Raw genomic sequence first — 23,434 nt, 5'->3', positions numbered from 1 at the left:
TATTTTTTGTACAAGTTTTCCGGTTATTTATTGAATGCATCTTGTATAATAAACTATGAGATACAGAAGTTAGGTACACTCTTATGTTTTTTGTACTGTTCTTGTCAGCTGTAATCGAACATGTTCTCGTGCTCCAATTTTTATACCTGTACCTCTGAAAATGCGGAGGTAGAAAGCCAACTTTTTCACGGGTTCTCATCAATCTCGAACGGATATGTTTCTTAACATACTGTTATATGTGACCAGATGAAAAACTGTTGGAACCATGTAAGGACTGCAGGGCTGTCACGTGTGATGCGTGAACTGGCTAGATTCCTAGTTGCACGAGTAAATATTCGCGCATAAACGCTGTCAGCACCATAGCTCTAATTTGCTGTTTCAAGTTCATTACAAACTGATCTATTACTAAGGCAGGGCGCGAAATTTCTGGTCGCCAGGACCGGGGATAACCAAATATTTTAGTCTGATTAAACGCTTTTTTTTTCCACCCAATGTGAAATGATGACCAAACTTCTTTTTTCCTCCTGGATTTAGAAGACCTGAAATTTTGTGTCCTACACTAAGACATTAACGTCATACAGGAAAGAACAGAAAAAAAAACTGTTTACTAGAAGTTTGAATGTGTACGGCGACTATATGAAAAAAGTTGTATGGCACTCAATTTAATTTCTATGTGCCTATATGCAGCATATTATCATTATTATTTACTAAATTAAAAAAAAAAATGCGTATTATGCTCCCATGCACTCAAAAAAATATACATAGTAACAATAACAGTTTTAAATTTAAACTATTAGCTAAAGGGAAAAAATCTTCGCCTGTGTTTTCATACAACTCATCCTGTGTTACATGACTATTCCAAAAGCATGCATTTCAGCAAACACGCATTGAGACAAGTGTTCAGGTTTAAAACTACGTTGAAAATATTACCTGAATTTTTTCTTCAATAAAAGCAATGACAACTTCATTTATGTGCATAAACATTCACGACAGGCTTTACTTATATACCAGGTCATCTCATAACGTATTTCTGTACCGTCAAGAGGAACGTTAACTTACCTGGAACACTACTGTTAGTCAGGAAAATAGTCTCCATCGGACTCTACAACACTGCCACCTGTGAACCAATGTTAAATGCCTCGCTGAAAGAAGTCACCAGTTTTAGAGGAAAAGAACTGGGACACTCACTATTCATTGAACATCATCCTCATTTGGCAGTGTTTTCCCGGAAATATACAATTGCAGGCACGAAAAGGAGAGTAGTATGTTGGTGCAAAATTTGATTTAAAAAGCGCCGGATGGAGGATTTTCCCCTAGCTATATTCCTCGATCTTAGCACAGATCCTTGTGTGCGGGAGCACGTAATCCCATGAATGAACATACCCTTGGGATGAACAAAAGCAGGACATTTCTTCAATAATACAATCCGTACGAATGCAAGCTGCTGAAAAAAGACACCTGCATTGACTGACTCGTTACGTGGCAAGAGCTCAAAATAGATTACCTCACGGACATTGCACAAACCCTCATTATAATTTGTATGGTGTAGATTTGTTTTGGCACAGTTCCTGCAGCACCCTTTTAGGTACCTACTGACGTAATGGTAGAGGACCCATTTTTCATAAAGGGGATCTTACGTTGCCAAAATTGTTACACAAATATTATTAACATATATTTGGTCAATTTTGTTTTATAAGCGCCAAGTACGCTCCATGGGATCGACAGGACGTTTGCTCAACGGACCGCGTCAGTCCCATGGGACCGACATGTCTACTCTGTATCGTTACTTTCTTAGGATGCCGTAAATCCGATCTTGTTGAGACTTCCCCATTAGAAGGGATCGATGCGGTCCCTTCGAAGGGTTTTATGCTAACGGTCCAGTAATATTGCATTTTATTTATTTTTTTCATCTACAGAATTATATGGCTTCCCATTTATATATATATATATATATATATATATATATATATATATATATATCAGGTGTTCTAAAAATGGCGCCCACGGATCACAGAGCACTATTCTGTAAGTCAAAATAAACCAAAAAATATATATATTTGTATACTTTTCGGGACCTCGTCTGGAGACGCGAATTGCACTATGTGGCAACATCGCAGATAAAGAACCATAGATTACATCTACCAATCCATCAAATAATTACATCGATTCTTGCCAGATGACAGTTAAAGTCAATAGACGTTGATACTAGCACCACTTATTACCATAACAATCAATGTAACTGTTTCATGGATTTGTAGAGAAATGGTAATAGTTCCACTGCGACGTTGCCACATTGTGAAATTTTGATTCCCTATAGCGGCTGGAGGAGGCCTCGGAGGGCATTCCATCATATAACATTTTCGTTTTATTTTGACCTCTCTGGTCCGTGGGCGCCATTTTTAGACACCCGATAGATATATATATATCAAAAATAATATAAAATAGCGCAGTGTTCAACGTGTTACTGTCGAATATTTCCAAAGCTACAATGAATAAAATGACTACATACAGCATGTTACATTATAACATGTCGTATGTAGTCCTCCGACACTTCCATGATCAAATGCAAAACAATTCCAAAACGTGGAATAGACCGTTCTCCTACACACTTCTGCACAATGAAGTGCCCTATATGACACAGTTATGGCACGTGCCATCTACTTCACTATTCACTCGTCAAATGTCGTCATTGCAGCGATCATCGAAAACACTACATTGCTTATGGGATAAACTGATATATACATGGAACCGGATTTTCATATAGATAAATTTCAGTGACGCATAATGGGATGGAATATCTCACAATTCTAAAACGTACTTTAAAAAAATAAAAATAGCTGTTAACCAACGTTGTTCGTTTGTGAACTACTATATACAATCGTTCACAAAATTTTCGAACACCCAGATTTTTGTAAACATCCGGTATGATCCTATTATTTTGGTATGAGAACTTTACCGCCCTACGTCAGAGGTACGCCTATAGCATCAGATTTGACGACAGTTGAATCGAGGCCTGAGGTACTGCAGATGATGTGTCAAATTATAATTCTTAAAATTGAAATCAAAAAGATAATCTGATATAGATATTGCATAGTACAAACAAAAGTGTGGAAGGTGAGGAATGGCGGAAACTTCAAAACTAGGAACTATATAATTTATACGGTTTACCGAACACTGTTAGGGTCATCAAGTCTAGGAGGCTTAGCTGAGCAGGTCATATACCTAGGATGGAAGTAGAAACGCTTTCAAAGTCTTGACTGGAAGACCAATCGGAAAACGACCATTAGGAAGCTAGGTGCAGATGGAAGGACAATACTAAGATGAATCTCGCAGAGATAGAAATAAAAACTAGAAACTGGATCCAGTTGGCTAGGGATAGAAGTCAATGGAGAGTTTTGTGAACGCGGGGCTCCATAGGCCATAGAGTTAGTTAGTTTCAGTAGGTGAGGCAAGATATTAGTTTTGTTTGCAAAGTGTAGATACAGAGGGTCAATGCAGTGACAAACATTTGAAAGGGAAAGAAGTTTTTCACATTTTGCAGTTCTTTATAACTTGTTGATATGCTAACGTTTAAAACTCTAAATATAGCATACTTTGAAAAGTATTTATGACAGTTTCGTATGCTCCATTATTACTCGCTGAAAAGTAGCGACGAGCATTATACACCCTTCCACCGAGCGTAGAAGCAGAGAAGAATGTATATAGACCGTCCTAAACATTTTTCAAAGAAAGGCGTTTTTAGATTATTTTTTTTTTTTTAAGTCAGCATATCTATAAAGTATAGAGAACTGAAAAATTTGGAAAACTGACTTTTTTCTTCAAATTTTTGTCACTGCATTTCCCCAGTGTATCTACATCGTTCAACAGAACTAATTTGTTGCCTTGCCTTGCACAGTTGTGTTTATTCTATATAATATCTATATGAAATAGCTTCTTTTTTTGGCCTCAGTTTTAAAAATTACAATTCGACATATCATCTGCAGTATCGCTTCGACCTCGATTCAACTGTCGTCAAATTCTATGCTTTAGGTAAGAGTACATCCGACGCAGGGCGGTGAAGTTCTCGTGCCAAAATAAGATCACAGTAGATGCTTACAAAAATCCGGGGTGTTCGAAAACTTTTGAGCGGTAGTGCATATAACAATGATTGATATCTTACCATACAATCCTGTAAAAATGAAGCTTTAGATATTGGAAACATTACATTTCCTTCCAATACTTGGGACATGATGAACGGAAACGCTAAAGTGAAAGTTGATAGACAGGCTAAAATATTTACTTCATAACGACAGAAAAAAATACAGATCACAATCAGCCGAAGAAAATAATAGTAATTAAAAAATCAACCCCAGAGAGTATTGAAAATCTGAATGTAAAGACATGGTTGTTTTGCACAGCTAGTGTCTTCATATTGTCATTTTCTACTGACCCAATAATGGATATCTTCATGGATTCGAGATATTCTATAGTAATTTGTCCGTTTTTAGTAGGCTTGTTCTGTAATAAGAAAATTTTATCGCCTTGCCTCGTCACACAAAGGTATGCCATACCTCACTCACAGTGTGTTGGCATCAAATTACGTATGTTTGGCCTATACTCCCCAAGTGCAACATGTATGGCCCATCCGATTGCTCCCTGGGTCTTCACCTGCGTCTTTTGTCAGAGCAATCCATTATTATGTAGTTTAGCCTCTGAAATTACAGGTTCATGCCTGAAACGAACAGATGATACCTCGAAATATCTAAACAATGGCTAATTTCTATGGATGTCCATCTTTTCATATGTAATCCCCGAGGGATATAATACTCCAGAAGTCTAACTGAGTGTAAATCCAGATTATTGAAGTTAACGAAAACCGATGTAACTTTCATCGGAAGTCCAACTTGGCCCTACCACCTAAAGCCAATACAGTACAACCCCTCAAATCCGAACCCCGGAAATCCGAACACGTTCTCATGAGAAAAAAAAAAAATAACTACAGCTGGAAAATAAATAATAATAATAAAAAAAATTAATCATACAAATTTAGTTTTTCTAAGGTTTTAATATTTTTAGATTTAATGCTTATTCTAAATCATTATCTAATCATATTCTTACAAGAAGACAGTTATAGATATGCGACAATCATTTTGGACATCAGCGTACACCCGCCAGTCAAGGTCACTGCCCTTTCGACCACTGAGCCATCCTGTCTAGCCTCAGTCGTTGTTTTACCGCCAATTCAGTGACGAAATAAGTACGTAATATTATTTCCCGGGTAATCCGAACCCCCCGAAATCCGAACAGGCTTCAGCCCCAATTAGTTCGGATTTGAGGTGTTGTACTGTAAAGCAAAACCGAAAACTGCAACCTCAAAATCGAGTTTTCATAATCATAAAACTTCTTTTGAGTCTTATACCAAGTGAGAATGGTTTTGTCGTTGTAAAAGACTAACTACATTTTTCAAGTCTAACATCTTGTCTCAATGCTTGCATACTGAATCGCTTTACAATCACAATGCATTGCCGTACATAGACAGAGACTTCACGTAAATGGGGAAACAATTAACAAAATAATTGAAAAAGGCAATTCCTATGGCCACTAGTTCATGCAGCCATCCACATGCAAGTTAATCGGCTTCTATGAAAGCAACACAGAAGAGCTTGAACGAAAACACACCCAAAGAAGAAATAGAGCTTGTTATGGAAGATGGGGCGTTACCATGACCCTGGTCCCCCATCCTCTTTCTTTCCAGGTCAATTCCTCGAAGACCACGTTCTATATAGTCCTGGAAGAACTGCGATGACTTTCGAAGGAAAGGCTCTATGTCAGCCTCCGGATGCTGTTGTTTGAAATCGTATAGCAACGCCAGTCCCTGGAAAATAAAATCATATATAGACATGTCAAAACAACTGAATCTATCAATTTTTGCAGAAGCTTTATAAACAAAAGTTAGGCAACCATGAGCAAGTATTTCTTTTGTTTCATTCTTTTCTTGGTAAGTAGCAGGCAACAGGTGGTGATAACTAAGGCAAAGAACTTGTAGTACAGTAGCTTGTGATCCTGGTCTCCCGGCTATTGGGGCCATCCCGTTTTTCTACCTCACTCCACCACTTTTCCTTACGGGGATATTGCAGTCAGCATTTCACCCAACCATCCGCATACTTTGGAAGAACTACAGACCGAACCTCAACGAACTATAGACATTTCACGTGCAGCGGTTCCAAATCATATTCAGGAACAAAATGAGATGAAATGAAATCTTTACGTTTTACGTCCCACGAATATGCCAGCTAGGCTATCTCCCCCCCCCCCTCCACACACACACACACTCACAAAAAAAAAAGTTAATAAATAAATCCAGACAATATTGACTATCTGAAACTAACATGCCTGGGACCAGAGCTGAACAATCTATCACTGGGTTACCGTGCGCTTCTTAAATTAATACTATTAAAATATGGAATCCCATACAATATTAAGTATCTCTAAAACGTCTTCATCCTGTACCATCTACTATTGTCACCAAATTGCTCAGATATTGTGTTGAGTATTTATATCGTTTTTGTATTTTTGCCAACTGATATATATCAGAATTATTTTTCTATTTTCTTTGAAATGAAGCGGAGTTTTAAGGATGTGACTTCCACTGATTTCTTCAAGTATTTAACCGTCCCTTGCTTTTTCAGAATCAATTTCAGTTTCTCAAATTTGTTTACTAAATATTAAATTAATATATACCGTATTGGCTCGAATATGCACCGCACACTTTATCCAAATTGTATAATAATAATAATAATAATAAAAATGTGGACACTTTGTATAATACTGCTTTTTCTATAGACAACAATTTACCATTACTGAGTTCACAAATAAACGTAAAGAATCCCCTAGTAGACATGTACCGAGAATGACAAGATGTTACTGAAACATGTACAAATAAATTAATAATACGGGTGCATGCTTAAGTGAGTTCAAGATTTGTATTTTATTATTAAATATTTTGGTGTTCACGTATCAAAACATCCCTTCTATGGGTGCAACATAAAGAGCTTTGCAACGATTTGTATCGATTTTTCTGAACATGATATCTATATACAGAGTGTTCCAAAAGTCCCCTGACATAAGGCAATACAACAAAATGTAAGAGGAAAAACCATCTCCAAATATGATGTTTTCAATATAAAGTGAACGATTTTTTTTTTTTTTTTTTTTTTTTTTTTTTTTTTTTTTTTTTTTTTTTTTAATCGGACGAGCCGTTTGGACTGTACTCTTTATGTGCCCAATGTTAAATGAAAATGCAACGTTGCCATTTACCCGGACATAAATGAAGCTGCTATTTGAAATGGAGACTGGCCATCGACATGTTAGCGTAAAAGGCAAGAACTTCATTCACTTATGTTGTGCGTCCAGGTAAATGGCAGCGTTAAATTTTCCTTTAACATTGGGTGCATAAAAAGTCCCCAAACGGCTCGTCCGATTTAAAAAATTCCTTAACTTTAGATTGAAAACATCATATTTTGAGACAGTTTCTCCTCTTACATTTTGTTGTAACTCTGATAATAACAGAGTTACCCTAGGTCACGGGACTTTTGAGACAACCTGTACAGTTTTGAAGGAAAAAAACTGAGAAAACTGGAGTAACACCAAAAAAGAAAAAGAAATAAACATATATACAACGTACCTCTTTAGTATGTTCTTTAGATCCTATTTTCTTGAATATTTCTGATAACAATTCATGAGTAGACTTCGAAAGCCGTCGAGGAGATTTTTTCCGCTCGTCTTTCTTCAAGTCAGACTGAAAAGAAGAAAATTAATTGAATTATCTGATTAATCTTCACAATATACACACCAGACAAAAATTAATCACTTCAGTACGTGATGTAACAATGTTCCCGTTACTACAGGGACTTCATTCACACTAGAACTGTTATTGATGAAGCAATATTAGCACGGAGAATTACTCAAAAATGCAATTTGTTCATGAAAGGGCTTTCATCATCTGCATGCCCTATATGATCCTTACATGGCTCGGCTACAGCCCAACACTGCAATTTATATTGTAAAACCGCTCTAAGGAACTGGAGATAAAGAACTGAAGACCACACCTCTTTATCTTTTTCCATGCTCTTCAACTGTGATGGAACGTCTTCACCCAAGTCCCCTTTCCAGCAAGTAAAGTTCATTGGTGAGACATTGCCTGATAATGTACCACAATGTACCAAAAAAACAACAAACAAAAAAAAAAAAAAAAAAAACATATCGATCTTATTTTATTAAGTTTTCTTGGACTATCAGCCAATGAAGATATTTACATCACACATTTTGAATGTAAACATTGCATTCTTCTTCAGAGGTTCTGACAAGAACCGGAGATATGTTGGCATATACATATGGTGACTATTTATGGGTGGACATATGAACAGGAGCCATAATTGGCTGAGGGCAATGCTAGCTCCTGATCGGCTATTGTTGTGGCTACGAGAAATGGCTTTGTTGAACGCATTACTTCAAGCATGCAGTGTAACGGGATCAGTTCCATGTAAATCTAGAGTTTAGAAACATAATTAAATTAAGAACCTAGGCCACAACAAGTGCTAAGAACTGCTCGTACAACTTACATATATCAGTAAATAAAGACTAAATAGACATCTGTAATAGCGTATGTTCTTTCGCCTTGTGCTATTTTTTGGACTAACCTTGCAAGGACTCAAAATATGACAATAATCAACATTCTTATTTGACACCTACCATACGATGTGAGGTGTTGCGGTCGGGATGCTTCTTATAGGTGCTAGGTTAATGTGTAACGAAGGTGTTTAATTTTTTGTCTGATGTGTTTACATCTACTTTTATTGCGCGATATATACAAAAAGCAAACAAATAAAATAAACATCTGAAACAAATGAATATCCAAGATACTTCCATATTTACATGAATCTGATGCGCACTTTTTAGTCCAGATCTAGTATCCAAAACAAGTAGCGGAGCCACGTGTACAGCACGTGAATAAGTTTGGTTTGTATGGAGTGATATTTTTACAAATACTGAAACCGGAAGTGGTAGTATTTTTACCATTTCCGGAGATATTCGAGTGGAGATGGATGTTAAGTGTTAAAGGTACTTGTAAAGTCAGAAGAGAAATGAAATAAAATCTTTGAGTTCTACGTCCCACGATTATGCCGGCTAAGCTAAAGGAGACGGTGCCGATGAGAAATGAATGAAATAATGGAATGAAGAAAGGGGGAGGAAACGGAAGAACTCCGAGAAAACCCATGCACACGGTTTCCGTTCACCACAAAGACCACCTGGCGCGAGCTGCGATCGAACCAAGGATCCCATGCACCAGAGGTGAACGCTCTAGCACGGAGCCACCGCTACATTTTCAGAAGGCATCAAGTATTTTATTACTGAACACATGCATTAGTTAAAGGTAGGCCAACAGCAATCCGATGTCCAGTTGTTACTCGGTAGGGAAAAACATGAATGACAGGAACAGTAAGTCGTAGTATAGAAAATAATTTGGAGTCTAGCCAGAGAGCTCAGTAAATATTTGTAAACGATTAGTACAATCAGAGGCCAGAATATTATTGATTACATTATGTGACTTTAAGGAGTGCAATTAAACTAAATATAGGTTTACCCAACGCTGTTTAAGTGGTTTACATCTTAGCTTTTATCACTTCCTGAACAATCTTTAATTTCTATAATGGAATATATCCTTTTAGTGCGGGGGCCACCCATAGATCCTGATGGATCGAAAAGGTCGAGAGCAAATTATTACTGGACTTTGTCAAATGGTACTAGTGCATGATTTCTGGTTTGGTCACATATTCTGAAAACCATGAGTTTTTTTTTTGTGTGTTTTTTTTGGGAGGCATATGACGCCAGGGTCAAAGGTCGCCGAAAAATTACTCTATTTCAGAAATCTTTAAATATATTTAAAATGATTGAGTTTTTTTTTTAATAGCCTTCTACAAAAGTCGTTCGGAATTAAATTTTCAGCAAATTCGCTATTTTTACATTTTTTTGTCTAGTGGCGTAGCGTGATAAAAAAAAATTGGGGCACTATTTCCCAAACTATCTTATAAATATCCATATATAAAGAGGTAAGTAGATATTTCAGGGGAGAAACTTGGAGGCATGTACCTCCCTGTTCCACCACCCACGACGCGATGTCCTTGTCTAAAACCTACCTTTATCGCAAAAATGTGTGCAAAGTTACATGCTGGTATATAACGTAAATGTGTACGCTACATTTTATTTTATTTACTTTTACGGCATTTAGTTAAATATAAGTCATTGTAATTTGTCAGAGTTTTTATTTCATTTAGTAGAAGGAGTCGTACTGTGTTTGGTACAGCTTTTGATTGCTTAGTACATTACAGAAAACTGCTTCTCGATATCTATTAGTGCTTTTCCTCTATAGTGATCAACGTTAAAACCAGAAATGGTTGATTGCTACCACTTTCGGTTTGAATATAATCTTCATCAGTGAACTAGATTAATGTATTTTTTTATCCTGTACATTCTGGCCAAAAATGATGGTGATCCATCAAGCATTTCTTGAGTATTTTGTCTTCTGGATGGACACACGGATAGGCAGAGTAAATATACAGTATAGTTTATTTCTTCTTTAGATGTGCAGTTCAGCAAATTGTTTGAACTTCCTCTGCTGGATTTTACAATAGTATCCCTTGTTTCCTCCATCCTTCTTTTGACCGCATTTGCGGGGTTGCAGTGTCTCAACACCCACTGTGTCTCTGTTTCTTACTCAGATAAAACAGATGCCAGGCCTCCATATTTTGCTACAATCGAGTATAATATATATAAGAAAACTATTTAGTATGTTGAACAGCAATCTTCTAATCACTGATTGAAAGGACAACGCTTAAAATTGTGGCAATTAATTGTCCACATGAACTTGACGAGCAGCTATCAAATGCTGGAAATGAGGGTTTTGGTTAGCCATTTAGTTATCGGGGGTGTTTTCCGCAAGTTCCCGCGGACGATGATTTATTTATGGCACTAGCCACCACATGTAGAAAGCGGCATCCTTTATATACAAACTGCGCATTTATTGAAGAAATAAACTATATATAAAAAGAGTTTTGGTATAGTTTGTTTCTTCAACGGAAGTGCAGTTCATATATAAAGAATACCGCCTCCTACGTCTGGTAGCTCGTGCCATAGATAAGTCATCATCCGAGGATCTTGCGGACCCCCCTCCAAAAAAAAAAAAATAAATAAAATAAAAAAAAATAAAAAAATAAATAAATAAATGGCCAACCAGAGCCCTCATTTCAAATAACTGACGGTCGCTTATCAACTCCACGTGAAATCTTAGTCACCACAGTTTCAAATGCTGTCCTTTAAGTTAGTACTCGATTCCCTGTTCCCAAGACCAGCTTCCTTATTCTTACATTGCCTGACATACGTTTCATATTAGTCATTATATTGGAATGAAATACCTCACATATAGTATATGTTAAAGAGTTGCAACCCCCAAATTCGGTCAAAAGAAGGATGAAGGAAGGAAAAGATGCTGTTGTAAAAATCAACATGGGAAAGAAATTTGCTGAATGCACTTCTCTTGATGAACGCACTATAAACAACTCCTTAACGACGATATTACATTCGAGTACAACTTCAATCCGCACACTGAGTTTGGGCTGGTTGCCTAGAACGGAATCGAAACATTACTGATTGCAACGTAATTCAAGAAATGCTGCATTTTTAGTGTTTTATATGCAGCGATAATAACGAGCTCTGGAACGACGGAGATGATTTAGGATTTAGATTTCTGGGCTTTTGGCATCTATAGGCATGTTAGCTCATCACGTATGAGGGATTACGTTCCTCGACGATCACACTATTTGGGGAAAGACAAGGAAGGAAAAGGCTTGGGACCTATGTTAGGTATCACCCCGGCATTTGTCTGGTGTGAATGAGGAAAGCATAGGAAAACCTCATTCAGGAGCTCTTTACACTTTTTCGACCGAGTGCCCCCACCGGAAATGGAACCCTGGGCCGCTCACGACAGTGATGACTCGTAGTGTAAACGAATCTGTTGCTGGCATAGACCCCTTTGAAGATTTCAAATATGGAAAGACTAGTGAATAATGATGAGTCACGCGTGTAGTTACTGGTAATAGTAAATTAATTATGTAGTTGTTCATTTCAGATATTACATGTAAGCAGTATAGTAATTTCTTTAATAATGAGTGTCACGCCGTAACGATCGAGGCGATGAATCCCTCTTCTGATAGCTTACGTACAAATCCATTGTTGTATAACATAAATAAAATAAATTGATCCTACCATTACATTCGCCAATTATTATTGTTATTTTTGTCTTATGATTTTAACTTTTAAATTCAAGGTGTGCGTCAGATTCGCGTAAAGTATAGTAATTGGTATAGGATTCAATTATGAGTAAGATACTTTAAAAAAAAATCTTCAATCTTACATGCATTTGAACATAAGCAACACCAAATATAAAATATGATTGAAGGCGAAGTTTAAATAAAGCATTATATAGCTGAAATAATGGAATTTTGAATAATTATATTTCAAAATTTAACATTAATGATAACGTGCTTTCAGCAGTACTCAATTACCTTGCACGATCTGCCACGGCATTCTGTCCGCTGAAAAGTAGTTAAATAAGAAAAGTGTAGTCCCAATATCATATTGTCGAGAATACAGTGAAGCAAAAATAAATTTAATTATCCATCGTAAAAACCTCCACTGAATTCAGTATATGAGTCCCAACGGAAGACAAAAGAAAGAGGAATACGTACGACATTGTATTCAAAACAGCTTTCGCCAAATATTTCTCTTATCAAATTCAAACCCAAAACATTTATTTTAGCAGACGATAGTAACATTTTAGCAGACGTTACATCCCAGACGATAGTAACCGTTGTCTACACCTCAGCGCTCCGAAAAGAATACATTTTTAAGGGAATATTAGTCTTTTTTTATGAATTTCCTTGATTTTATTCAGTTTCCTAAACGCATTTCCATATTCTAAATTTGTACCCTTTCCCATCAACTTTATTAGTCGTTAAAACATTTTATAATTATAAATAAATTTACATCCGTTTTGTTGTTGTTGTTGTTGTTGTACTAGACTTTAAAATATACCATTCGCTTCACGCGCTTGTATAAGAACTGGTAATTACCATGGTAACGGAAAGGAAATGATGACATCACTATTTCAGTCTACAATTTTCGGTTATCTGCAAATTAAGAATTTTAAAATCTCCATAAAATTATGTATTTTTCCCCCAATACACGTAAATATAAGACAATTTTTACATCTATCTCTAATGAAGAGAAGACAGATAAACTTAATTTTCCTGAATCGCGCACTACCATTTGCAGTGACAACAGTCGAGGTACAAGTCAAAAAAAATATATACATCATACTGTCCGTTTATCCTCGAACAAATAATTGAAAAGCATTATGATCACTATATAGACCTATATCTTTTTATTTTTTATTTATTTATTTATTTTATTTTATTTTATTTTTTTTTTTTTTGTTTGTTTGTTTATTTTAACAGTGCATTTGATAGCATAATGAAGCTGATAGAAACAAGGCCAGACATGGAAATACTGACTAAACACTCAAAGCAACCCCCCCCCCCGCCCTTTTTTTTAAAATCGGTACGCTAATACAAAAAGGCTCAAACAACTGTTAGAGAAAACAATATCCACTGACCACTTTTATATATATATATATATATATATATATAAAGCAACGGCTATGACCTGTGACGGTGTCGATCAGGCAGAAAAAATTTTTGTGTCAAACTTATATTTCCGAAAGACTAATTTTATCTTCTTAGATCCAGTAAAACTATTCGTAAACTCGACTTCAACTTTCAAAGACGCTTTTCAACAACGTGTATGTTATCCATTCCATGTGTGTTTACATATTTTGAAATTGAGATGTTTTTGTAGTTATTGCTTCATATGTTATTTTAGTCAGATATTTTAGTTGTCATGAAGTAACTCTATCTCATAACGAAAATCTAAGATATATTTGTATGAGTAATCGAGTATTCCAAAGTTTCAATACATTAATTGTTGTGTGTGACGAAATAACATATTTCTCCATATAAATCGTATCTTGCTGATTGTTGATCCTATTTTATACAGAGGTCCTTTCTAATCTACAGTGACGATTTCGAGATGCACATTTATAAGGAAATACCACGACTATTACAGATAATGTTCTATTAGGTTGACCATCGCACAGCATCGAAATTTCCATTGGAGGAGGTGACATGCAATACAGATTGACTCTCCACAGGCTCTGAATGACGCTGTGATAAACTTTTTGTGCATTATTTTTTTATGAGTAATGCCCAGTTTCAGACAATTTAATTATTTTATTTTAAAAGCTGCTATTTCCTTGTGAATAGCGTAACTATTTGTTGTGTATTCTCGTAGCGCTCATATCAGCAGTAAAGCAGACGACAACGCCTGCCGACCTTGGCTGTCGCTAGTAATTGCAGCTAATCACGGTCCCGCCTGTAGTTACATCATCATAGTAGAAGAAACTCAAGTGAGCAGCATCGAAACAAAGGGTTATGCAAGTGATGCAATAGTTACTTGGGCGCCAAAGGACTGAATAAAAAGCACCAAGTACCATAGAATTCTGCCGAACATATAACATTTACTCATTCAACTAAAAAAAAAAATCCGTTTGTATCTTCGCATGTTAACACAATCCACAAAATATGTTGTACCTAAATTGCTCCTCATTCTTTAGGGTATATGTTAAGTATGGTGTAATGTAAAATATAACATTTTATTTATATCTGGAGTGCGTTATTTTGCCCAGGTATCGTCGCCTCGTGTAACTTTCTCCTACGTGCCAGAATTTTCAATATGCATGGTAATATACATTGGTACATCTTTTATTTTATGTCGTTATTCTATTTCAGTTCAAATGATGCTGAAGATCTTCTCATTTTGCTATTTTAAAGTTGTTGTTTGAATTTTTGCCTATGTGTTGTTAGCGGTGAAGGGAGCTATTACTCTAGTGATAACTTGTTTCTTCGTTAACGCTCGGGCGAAATATACAATTAACAGCTACATAAAGTAATGCTTACTCTATCAGGACTCTATCCGATGGAGTGATCATCACAACGCGGGGCTCGTTTGACAAGACCGAAGACGTAATAGTCCAATGAAGAGGCATATAGAGACCACTGGAATGTGAGTAAATGGACTAGCACGAACACCAGTTTCTTCTGCCATTTGACGATCGGAAAAAGACCGTCGAATGAGAGGTATGGTTGGATGCTTGTTTCGATGCAGCCATACCTCATTTCTCTCCCTCTCGTCCAAACGAAGACTGGCATGGTGATAAATTGGTGTGAGAACGTTAGTCTGGTAATAACTGGAACTCACCTTGGCATTTTTGACGACACAGTGTATCTTTAACTTCTCACTGTAACAAAAACAAGTAACAACCATGAATCCATTGGCAAAACTTTCCCTATATTCACGATGTTATCTTTGAAGGTCTTCGACATCACGTTCTCTGCAGAAAATTACACGTAACTTATATGTGATTGAGGTACACTCATGTCCAAAATTATTGTCGCATATCTATAAATGTTTTCTTGGAAGAATATAATTTGATAATGATTTTGCAGGGTACTTTTAATATTGATACTACGTGTACAATAGGGAACTGTATATTTTGTGGTAAATTTCATGGGAAAAGAATTATAAATACGAAAATTATAATGAGTAAAATAAAATGGTGCTAAATGGACAAAAAAAAAAAAATATTTTCGTTTTATTGTTCTTATTTACTGCTCTTTTGAGATGAAATTTACCACATACATGTCTGCCGATTATACACATACTAACGTTATAAGAAATACCGGGCGAATTCGTTATCAAATTAAATTCCTAGAACATATTTATAGACTTGCGACAATAATTTTGGACATGAGTGTACATTTATGGCTTATTAACAGTAACTAGTAAGTATTTCCATCTTTTGCTGCTAAATGATGATTGTAGAGCCATCGATAATTGGTGGAAAGGTGTGCAAGATGTAATATTTATCTATCACCTGTGTGCTATTTTGTATTTGTTAAATACGTTGTTTGTGTATGAAAAATCACACGTGGCGCGTGTGTACGCAATTCCATACACATGGCAGTCCACGTGTTAAGATGATTTTCTTAATACGTCCCTTCCGACATTTCTCTAATCCCAGATCACAATGAATTATGATGTGAATCGTCTTGGGGGATGTTCCAACAGGGTTTGCAATACCTCTCTGTGTACGTAAGTTTTTCCTTGCACTTTCCGGACTGAACAACTCGTAGAGGGACGAAAGGTTGGCTCGTTTCTGCTCTACAAGAATCACCTCACTTTCCGTTTTCCTGTCCCTTTTAACACACGTGCTATGTCATTCTTACGCAGGTGAATTCTTTCTTTGCACATCTTATAACTTTATAGCGGAACTTGGAATCGGAAAGCGCCGTTATGTGACCTTCCTCAAAAGGACCATCTTCAGTTGCATTTTTCACTATACCTGTCACGGATAAACTGAAATTCAATGTATCTACACGACTAATAACGTCATTCGCTTCACCCTATATTGCACTATCAATTGTAAAAACAGTCGCTGTAGATCAGGCAGAACCTCTGTATTTTCAGACAAATAAACACACTGCTAAACAAGACTGCACTTATTTAATAAAAACACATTTACACGTGACGTTTCGATCTTCTAGCCAAGATCCTCGTCAGACGTACACTCAGCAGTGTATTTATTTGTCTGATTTTATTTGCAAGACGTATGACTATGATTGTGTGTCACTCTGTATTTTATAGAAACTAAATAATACACTCTCTTTGTTTATTTTATACTTCTCAAACTCAAGATTGAATTTCTACATAAAAACTTTTTCCGTATAATCATTATGTGCTGCTAAACGACTTCTTCCCTAGCTTACTTTTTACAGTTCCTATATCAACGGTTTAGATCATAATGCATTCGATTTACTGTCTATAATTCCTTTCTAATTTACACACAATAACTCACATAGCTTGGAAAACTATTTATGAATACGAATAAAATACTAACTTTTATTAGCTTCATGAGATAAGACTCCAATTCAGATTCCTTCAAATTTTCTATCTTTCCTAAATGAGAAAGGATTTTGTTGCCTTTAATTTTTGTCATTGTATACAATATTGTCTTCACCGTACGTAAAGGAGTATCGGACTTCCGTTCTTTCCACGTAGAACAGGGATATTCCTGGAAACAAACAAAGTTACAGAATTTTTAGAATTAGTCATAGTACAAAACACAAGGTCAGCTTTAAGAAAGCGCACACAATGACATGAAGATGTATTAATTTTCAACACATTATACAAAATTCAGAATATCAATGATTTGTGTGGGATCTTTTGAGTTATAAAATTCTATTCTTGCATAATACTGAATAATAAACCATCTGACATGAAGAATGTGAACATTTTCCAATATTTTACCATCTATTGCTATAATTCGCATGTGGCCCATATAACTTACGTGAATTCTACCATCGGACAATGAGTTATAGAAACAAGTTTATTTTTACAACATACTAAAAAAAAAAAAAAAAAAAAAAAAAAAAAAAAAAAAAAAAAAACTCAAACCTATCCTTTTTGTCTTATTACTGTCACTCAAGTAAGCACAGCTCTAAAAAGTTTTGATTTTTTTTATAACCAAACCCTTGCTTTCAATTTTATATACAGGGTGTTTCAAAACAACACCGACAACGTTTGGTAGGTGATTTCTGGTATCAAGATAAGACAAAAAGTATTGACCAACCAGGCTGCAGAAATCCGTCATTTCGGAGCTATAGGCTGCCGAAAATATGAAAAAATAAACTTTAAAGGTCCATAGCTCCAAAACTATGGGATTTACCGCTGTCGGGTCGAGACTTCACTTAGGAATTAGTATATGCCCTATCCAAATATCCGAGTTTCAGAATCCTGAGGCACTTCTGAAACAATTTTTATAGCGGTAGTTGGTGAGTACTTCAAATTATATGCCCGTAGCCAAATTCAGGCCTCCCAGCAGGACACTGAAAATGTATAGGACAGTTTTGTTTATAAAATAGGAGAGTTTGGTTTATACAATGAAATATCTGAAGAACAGAAAAAATAAAATGTATTGTAAGAAAAGGCCACCCTTCACCTCAATAGACAACTGGAAACAAGATTTAGTTTAATACAGAATAAGAGTATATGTAACTTTTTACTTTTTAAACTTAGCAGAACCTGCTGTATTGTTTTGAAAGAAAGAAAGAAACCGATTTAAATAAACGACTTGATTTACTAAGAGTAAAATTCTTGTGGTCCGAGTTGGCTATGTCTTTCCCTCGATCCACCACTATTATACATTTTTACTTTTACATTTTAAAGGTACAATAATGAACTAGTACACGTGTTACTTTTGCCACACCTTTGTTGTGGCATTTCTAAGCCTTTTGGTTCCAGCCTCACAGGGCTTGTGCAGCTGACACATCATCCATGAGCCGATGCTTTATTGTTTTCTGAAGCCGAATGTTCCCCTCTGAAATTAATTTTTCAACTTCATGAATTTCCTCCACTCCTTTTTTGGCACTCACTTTTGTCTTTTCTGCTGTGATCTTATGCTCACTTTCTTGCTGTTTTAATCTCTGTCCATATCTTCACGATATTTATGTGCTTCTTTGTAGTAGATTAACATTTCTTTAGTGGTATTAACTTAATTTACATTTTTACCCACTGTTTTTAATCATTCGTAGCCCATTGATGGTTTCTTTATTCAGTCCTTGTCTCTTGGATGGCATCATGTTCTTATTTGTCGAGAAATCACATTCAACAGATACCTATCCGTGCGAAAGTGTTAACACTGCTTTCACAAGTTTAGTAATTGTTGGACACCTTGGTTTCCTTGTGTTATTTTCGAGCAGCATTACTTTGTTCCAATACAGTCAACACTACAATCAACAAAAAAGTCATCACGTATGCTCTGATCACTCATATAAATTCGCTACGCGTCTACGGCTTTGTCAATTTCCTGACTGGTCAACACCTAAGGCACACAAGACGCTAATCGTTTCTAAGATGACAATATCTTATTTTGTTCTTCCTTTGCATGTCTAACAGCAGGGTACAAAATCTGGCTATGTTTCAAAATCTGGTTTAGCGGTAGCCTTTGTGGAAGGTAACGTGTTACTTTTATGAAGAATTTCTCTGCATAACTGTTGTTCCACCTTATCGACTTCTTTCGATGCCAACCGTGCGCCTTCATCACCGACATCAATTTTGTTATCTGGCAATTGATTTTTCTTCTTTCACTTTCATATTTACAAGATCATAAGTTTTTCCATTGTACAGATCAAATACTACAACTCTTGCCATTATTCTTTGAATTCATCATGCAAAATGTAGATAAGTGGTTCCTGTTTTTGCATAATCACAAGGAATTTATCAAACCAAGTGTCTACACTCATAAGAAAATGTAAGTATGCAAATGTAACAGGAAATCTCAAGTTCTGACAGATTCTCTTATAGCATTCTGACTGTAATGAAATTTGATTTTGCTTGGGAAGGAAATTAAAGAAATATTCTGTCAGTGCTGACCACAGAGAGACAATTTTAAAGCAACCAGGATTTTCAACATTTTTCTGCTTTCTATGACTTTTACAGGGCGTTTCTACGATACACTTTTATTTTCAGGTTTTCCAAGACGCGTGAGAACACTGCATATTATGTACAGCAATATTGTAAGGCTGGTGAATGCCAACACACCTAAATGCCTAGCCAATACTGCTGTACATAAACTGCTGAAAGAAAATGCTAACACAGCTTGCGTTATAAGAAACTGAAGCATGGCAAGGTTCCTCAGCTAAGCTTCATTGGGAAAGAATAAGCACACAGGAAACAAAGAAAGAATAAAAGAAAAAGAGTGGACATGGGAGGATAGGAAAAAGCAAATAAAAAAAAAAATAGTGAAGATTAGTTATTAATCCCTCAGAAAAAATGCTAAGACACATTTAGCATATTATTAATATATAGCAATTTAAATCATCACTGGAACTGCTCTTGGCTTGTGTTTTTAATGATTCAATCACTGAAAAATAAAATGAAATGAAATGAAATTTTTGAGTTTTACGTCCCACGGTTATGCCGGTTAGGCTAAAGGAGACGGTGATGATGAGTAATGAATGAAATGATGAAGAAAGTGGGAGGAAACGGGAGAACCCCGAGAAAACCCACGCACACGGTGTTTGTTCACCACAAAGTTCACTTAGCGGGAGCAGGATTTGAACCCGAGACCCCTAGCACCAGAGGTGAACGCTCTACCACTGAGCCACCGCGGCCCCCCACTGAAAAATAAAGGAAATATAGGACAAGACTAAAATATAGGACAAATATACACAAATTTCCAAAATATAGGAAAATAGGACAGCTGGGGGCCCTGCAAATTCCCTTTATAAAAATTGTTGCGTGAGTACCTTAGGATTCTGAAACATGGATGATATTTGGATAGAAAACATGGATATATATATATATATATATATATATATATATATATATATATATGCACGAAACGGCCCTCGTCCGTGGTCTTGTAGCTAGCGCGTACCCTTCTGGTGTACAGGATATCGGACTCGAACCCAAGTACTGGAAATTGTACAAAAACGTGAATTTGTGGGATGGTATGAATTTCATGAGATTACGGATGTACGGAGAATTGCTTAGGATCGCCAGATTCTGGAAATTGTACAAAAACGTGAATTTGTGGGATGGTATGAATTTCATGAGATTACGGATGTACGGAGAATTGCTTAGGATCGGAAAATCAGAACGTGTCGAGGGTTGCAGTTTTGAGTTTTGACACATGGAAGGAATTTGTCTCTCCATGTGAAAACGGGGTCACACGTGCAACAGCAGACGAAACAGCAGACGATGGTAGTTGGACCCAGCCAAACAAAACCACAGGACGAGAAGGTTTTGGGATCAGATGAGTTCATGGAGATTGGATCAGTTCATGGAGTTCGGATCAGTTCATGAGGAGCAGTTCTAAGAGTTCCAAGATTGGTCTTCGATTTTGAAGATACTTGGGTTCGAGTCTGGAGAACCAAGTTACATTTAATTAGCCACCAGATGATAGAAGAAGACAGTACGTTGTACTTCGACAGATTATAACGACGCAGAACTTCGAGGGAGAATTACATTGAGAGGCCCATTCCTCAATGCCAGCTTTCATCGTACAACAACAAGGAGTGACAGCTTAAGGTGCAGAGTTCAACACCAGATCGACGTGGGACAACAACAGATTGAACCAGGTATGTGTGACTCCGAGTCAGAATTCAAAGCTCAATGCTTGGTCGTACTATATCTTACTGGCAAATGACTCCGAATATCCGTTATAGCAATTATTCAGAAATCTCACAATTCATTCATCAGATTTTAGAAATACAGTGTTTTATGTTAAATGAAGTGGAAGTATATTTATTTGCTTAAATCCCCAAATAAAACCTCTTGCAAGTTAAGTTATAAGTTACCCACTCATTTTAGATGGTGAGTGGAAGGCGCCTAGTAGCACTCATTATTGCATCCCCAAATAGGCACTGAGTGGCTAGGTTGTCAATATATATATATATATATATATATATATATATATATATATATATATATATATATATGCACGAAACGGCCCTCGTCCCTGGTCTTGTAGCTAGCGCGTACCCTTCTGGTGTACAGGATATCGGGTTCAATTTCCAATGGGAGAAAGCACTGAAACTTTAATACATTATGGTGATTCGAATTGCTCCTCAGACTGTAGGATCCCCATCTCATATACTATTTGTGCTGAAAAAAGGGATCTTAGGATAAGAAACGATTATTGATTGATGGATAAGGAACACAAGACGCGTTATCTGCATGCTTCTAAAGGAAACAAATATCAGAAAAGACGTGATTACAGACGGAGGTAGGCCTAAAACACCACACTGACTCACTTCTATACACACCTCGCTTGTTCAATGAATTATGCAGGTTTCAACTTGCTTGCTTGTTTTCTTGTATTGTTGAAGCACAGACAATCTAAATTGTATCCAGTATGCAGACAAAATCTCTCACACTACAACTGAGTAAAAATTTTTTTATGAATACTTTTCTCTACAGAGGTTGTTTTCGATCTATGACGACGATTTCAACCTGCACTCACCTTAAGAGAAACCACGTCGGCATTATCGAGAGTGCTCCATTTGGTGGTCCTACATCTGGGCAATTGTCCGACAACAAAGTTTCCACTGTAGGAGACTGGCATGCAGTGTAGTCATGTCAAGCTGCAACCACTCCTCCTGACAGGCTTTCCATAACCCTTCAACGGTGTGGGGTCACTTGTGAGACGAGGCTCATTTCAGGAAGCCGAAGGCGCAGAAGTCCATCGGGACGCGTCAGGGAACTTCAACTGGAATGTCTTCATGCACCCACATACGACTCTTGTCCCTCCCCTAGAGATGGGGAATGTCATGGCGATAAACGGGTTTCACATGACGTTAGCCTGATAATATTCCGAATTCACCTTTGTATTTTTGGCTACACGATGTATGGCCAGCTTGCCCTGATATGAGTATCCAGCAATGATCATGAAACCTGCGTCAAAAGGGCACTTATGTAGGCCTCCCAATAAGCACTTATCTTCGGAGGCACTTGTCCCGATATGCACTTACTAAACCAGGCACCCACAGTCAATGGACCAAAGTGCCCACACGACTGGCAGCTTCTTTCTCTTCCTGCTTCGTGGTGCTGCACAAGGTGTGTAATTTCGTCACCATAAATCGGAAACAACTTCTGTATTCAGCAACATTCAAATAGCAGGAAGCAGAATTATTGAATTCATTTAAATTATCACGTAAAATATGAAGAAAAAATTACTATTTTACTGTTACCACTATGTAACTTACCTCTGTTGTGTGGTAGTGTTCAACTACAAATATCAAACCATTTTCTATATTTATTTCTACAATTCGCATTGAAACTACAAGTGTCATATTAATCTGTAAGCTCGCTATAGCCTCGTGAAATGAACACACCCGGAAATAGTTAACCTACTGTATTTCTTCAATTACTTTGTTCCTGTTCATTATGAAAACAAAAATCTGTTAAAATTATGTACCCACCTTCAAAAATAAATGGAGATCATAAAGAACAGCATCAAAATTGAGATCGTCCTCCCAATCTGGTAGTAACCTTATTACTTTCCACAAGCATTTCATAATTAGGTCCATAAACTTAGAGGACGTATTTGGGCTGCCTACACAGTGGTGTAACGATTTGATAAGAGCACTGAAGCAAAAAAGGAAGAGAACATGAGCTTGAAGGAAAGAAAATAGTAATATACTCACAAGTAGATAGCATTTTT

General features: G+C 36.5%; 1 protein-coding gene across 4 annotated transcripts in view; it reads right to left on the bottom strand.

The window, feature by feature from the left end:
- Positions 1-23,434, bottom strand: part of msps (msps cytoskeleton-associated protein 5) — a 168,609-nt gene that overhangs the window by 9,097 nt on the left and 136,078 nt on the right. For 3 of the 4 annotated variants that reach the window (XM_081739143.1, XM_081739146.1, XM_081739144.1), the window contains 4 exons: positions 23,193-23,358; positions 17,108-17,281; positions 7,664-7,777; positions 5,659-5,854 (listed from right to left, as the gene is read on the bottom strand). In XM_081739143.1, coding sequence (XP_081595269.1) covers positions 5,659-5,854; positions 7,664-7,777; positions 17,108-17,281; positions 23,193-23,358 — 650 coding nt within the window. The remainder of the gene's footprint in view (positions 1-5,658; positions 5,855-7,663; positions 7,778-17,107; positions 17,282-23,192; positions 23,359-23,434) is intronic. The other variant, XM_081739145.1, reaches the window with a different exon arrangement.

Source organism: Thermobia domestica, chromosome 14 (assembly GCF_964235325.1).
Source record: "Thermobia domestica chromosome 14, izTheDome1.hap1.1, whole genome shotgun sequence".
Lineage (NCBI taxonomy): Eukaryota > Metazoa > Arthropoda > Insecta > Zygentoma > Lepismatidae > Thermobia > Thermobia domestica.
Note: the sequence above shows the minus strand (reverse complement) of the source record. Positions and strands in the feature narration are given on the sequence as shown.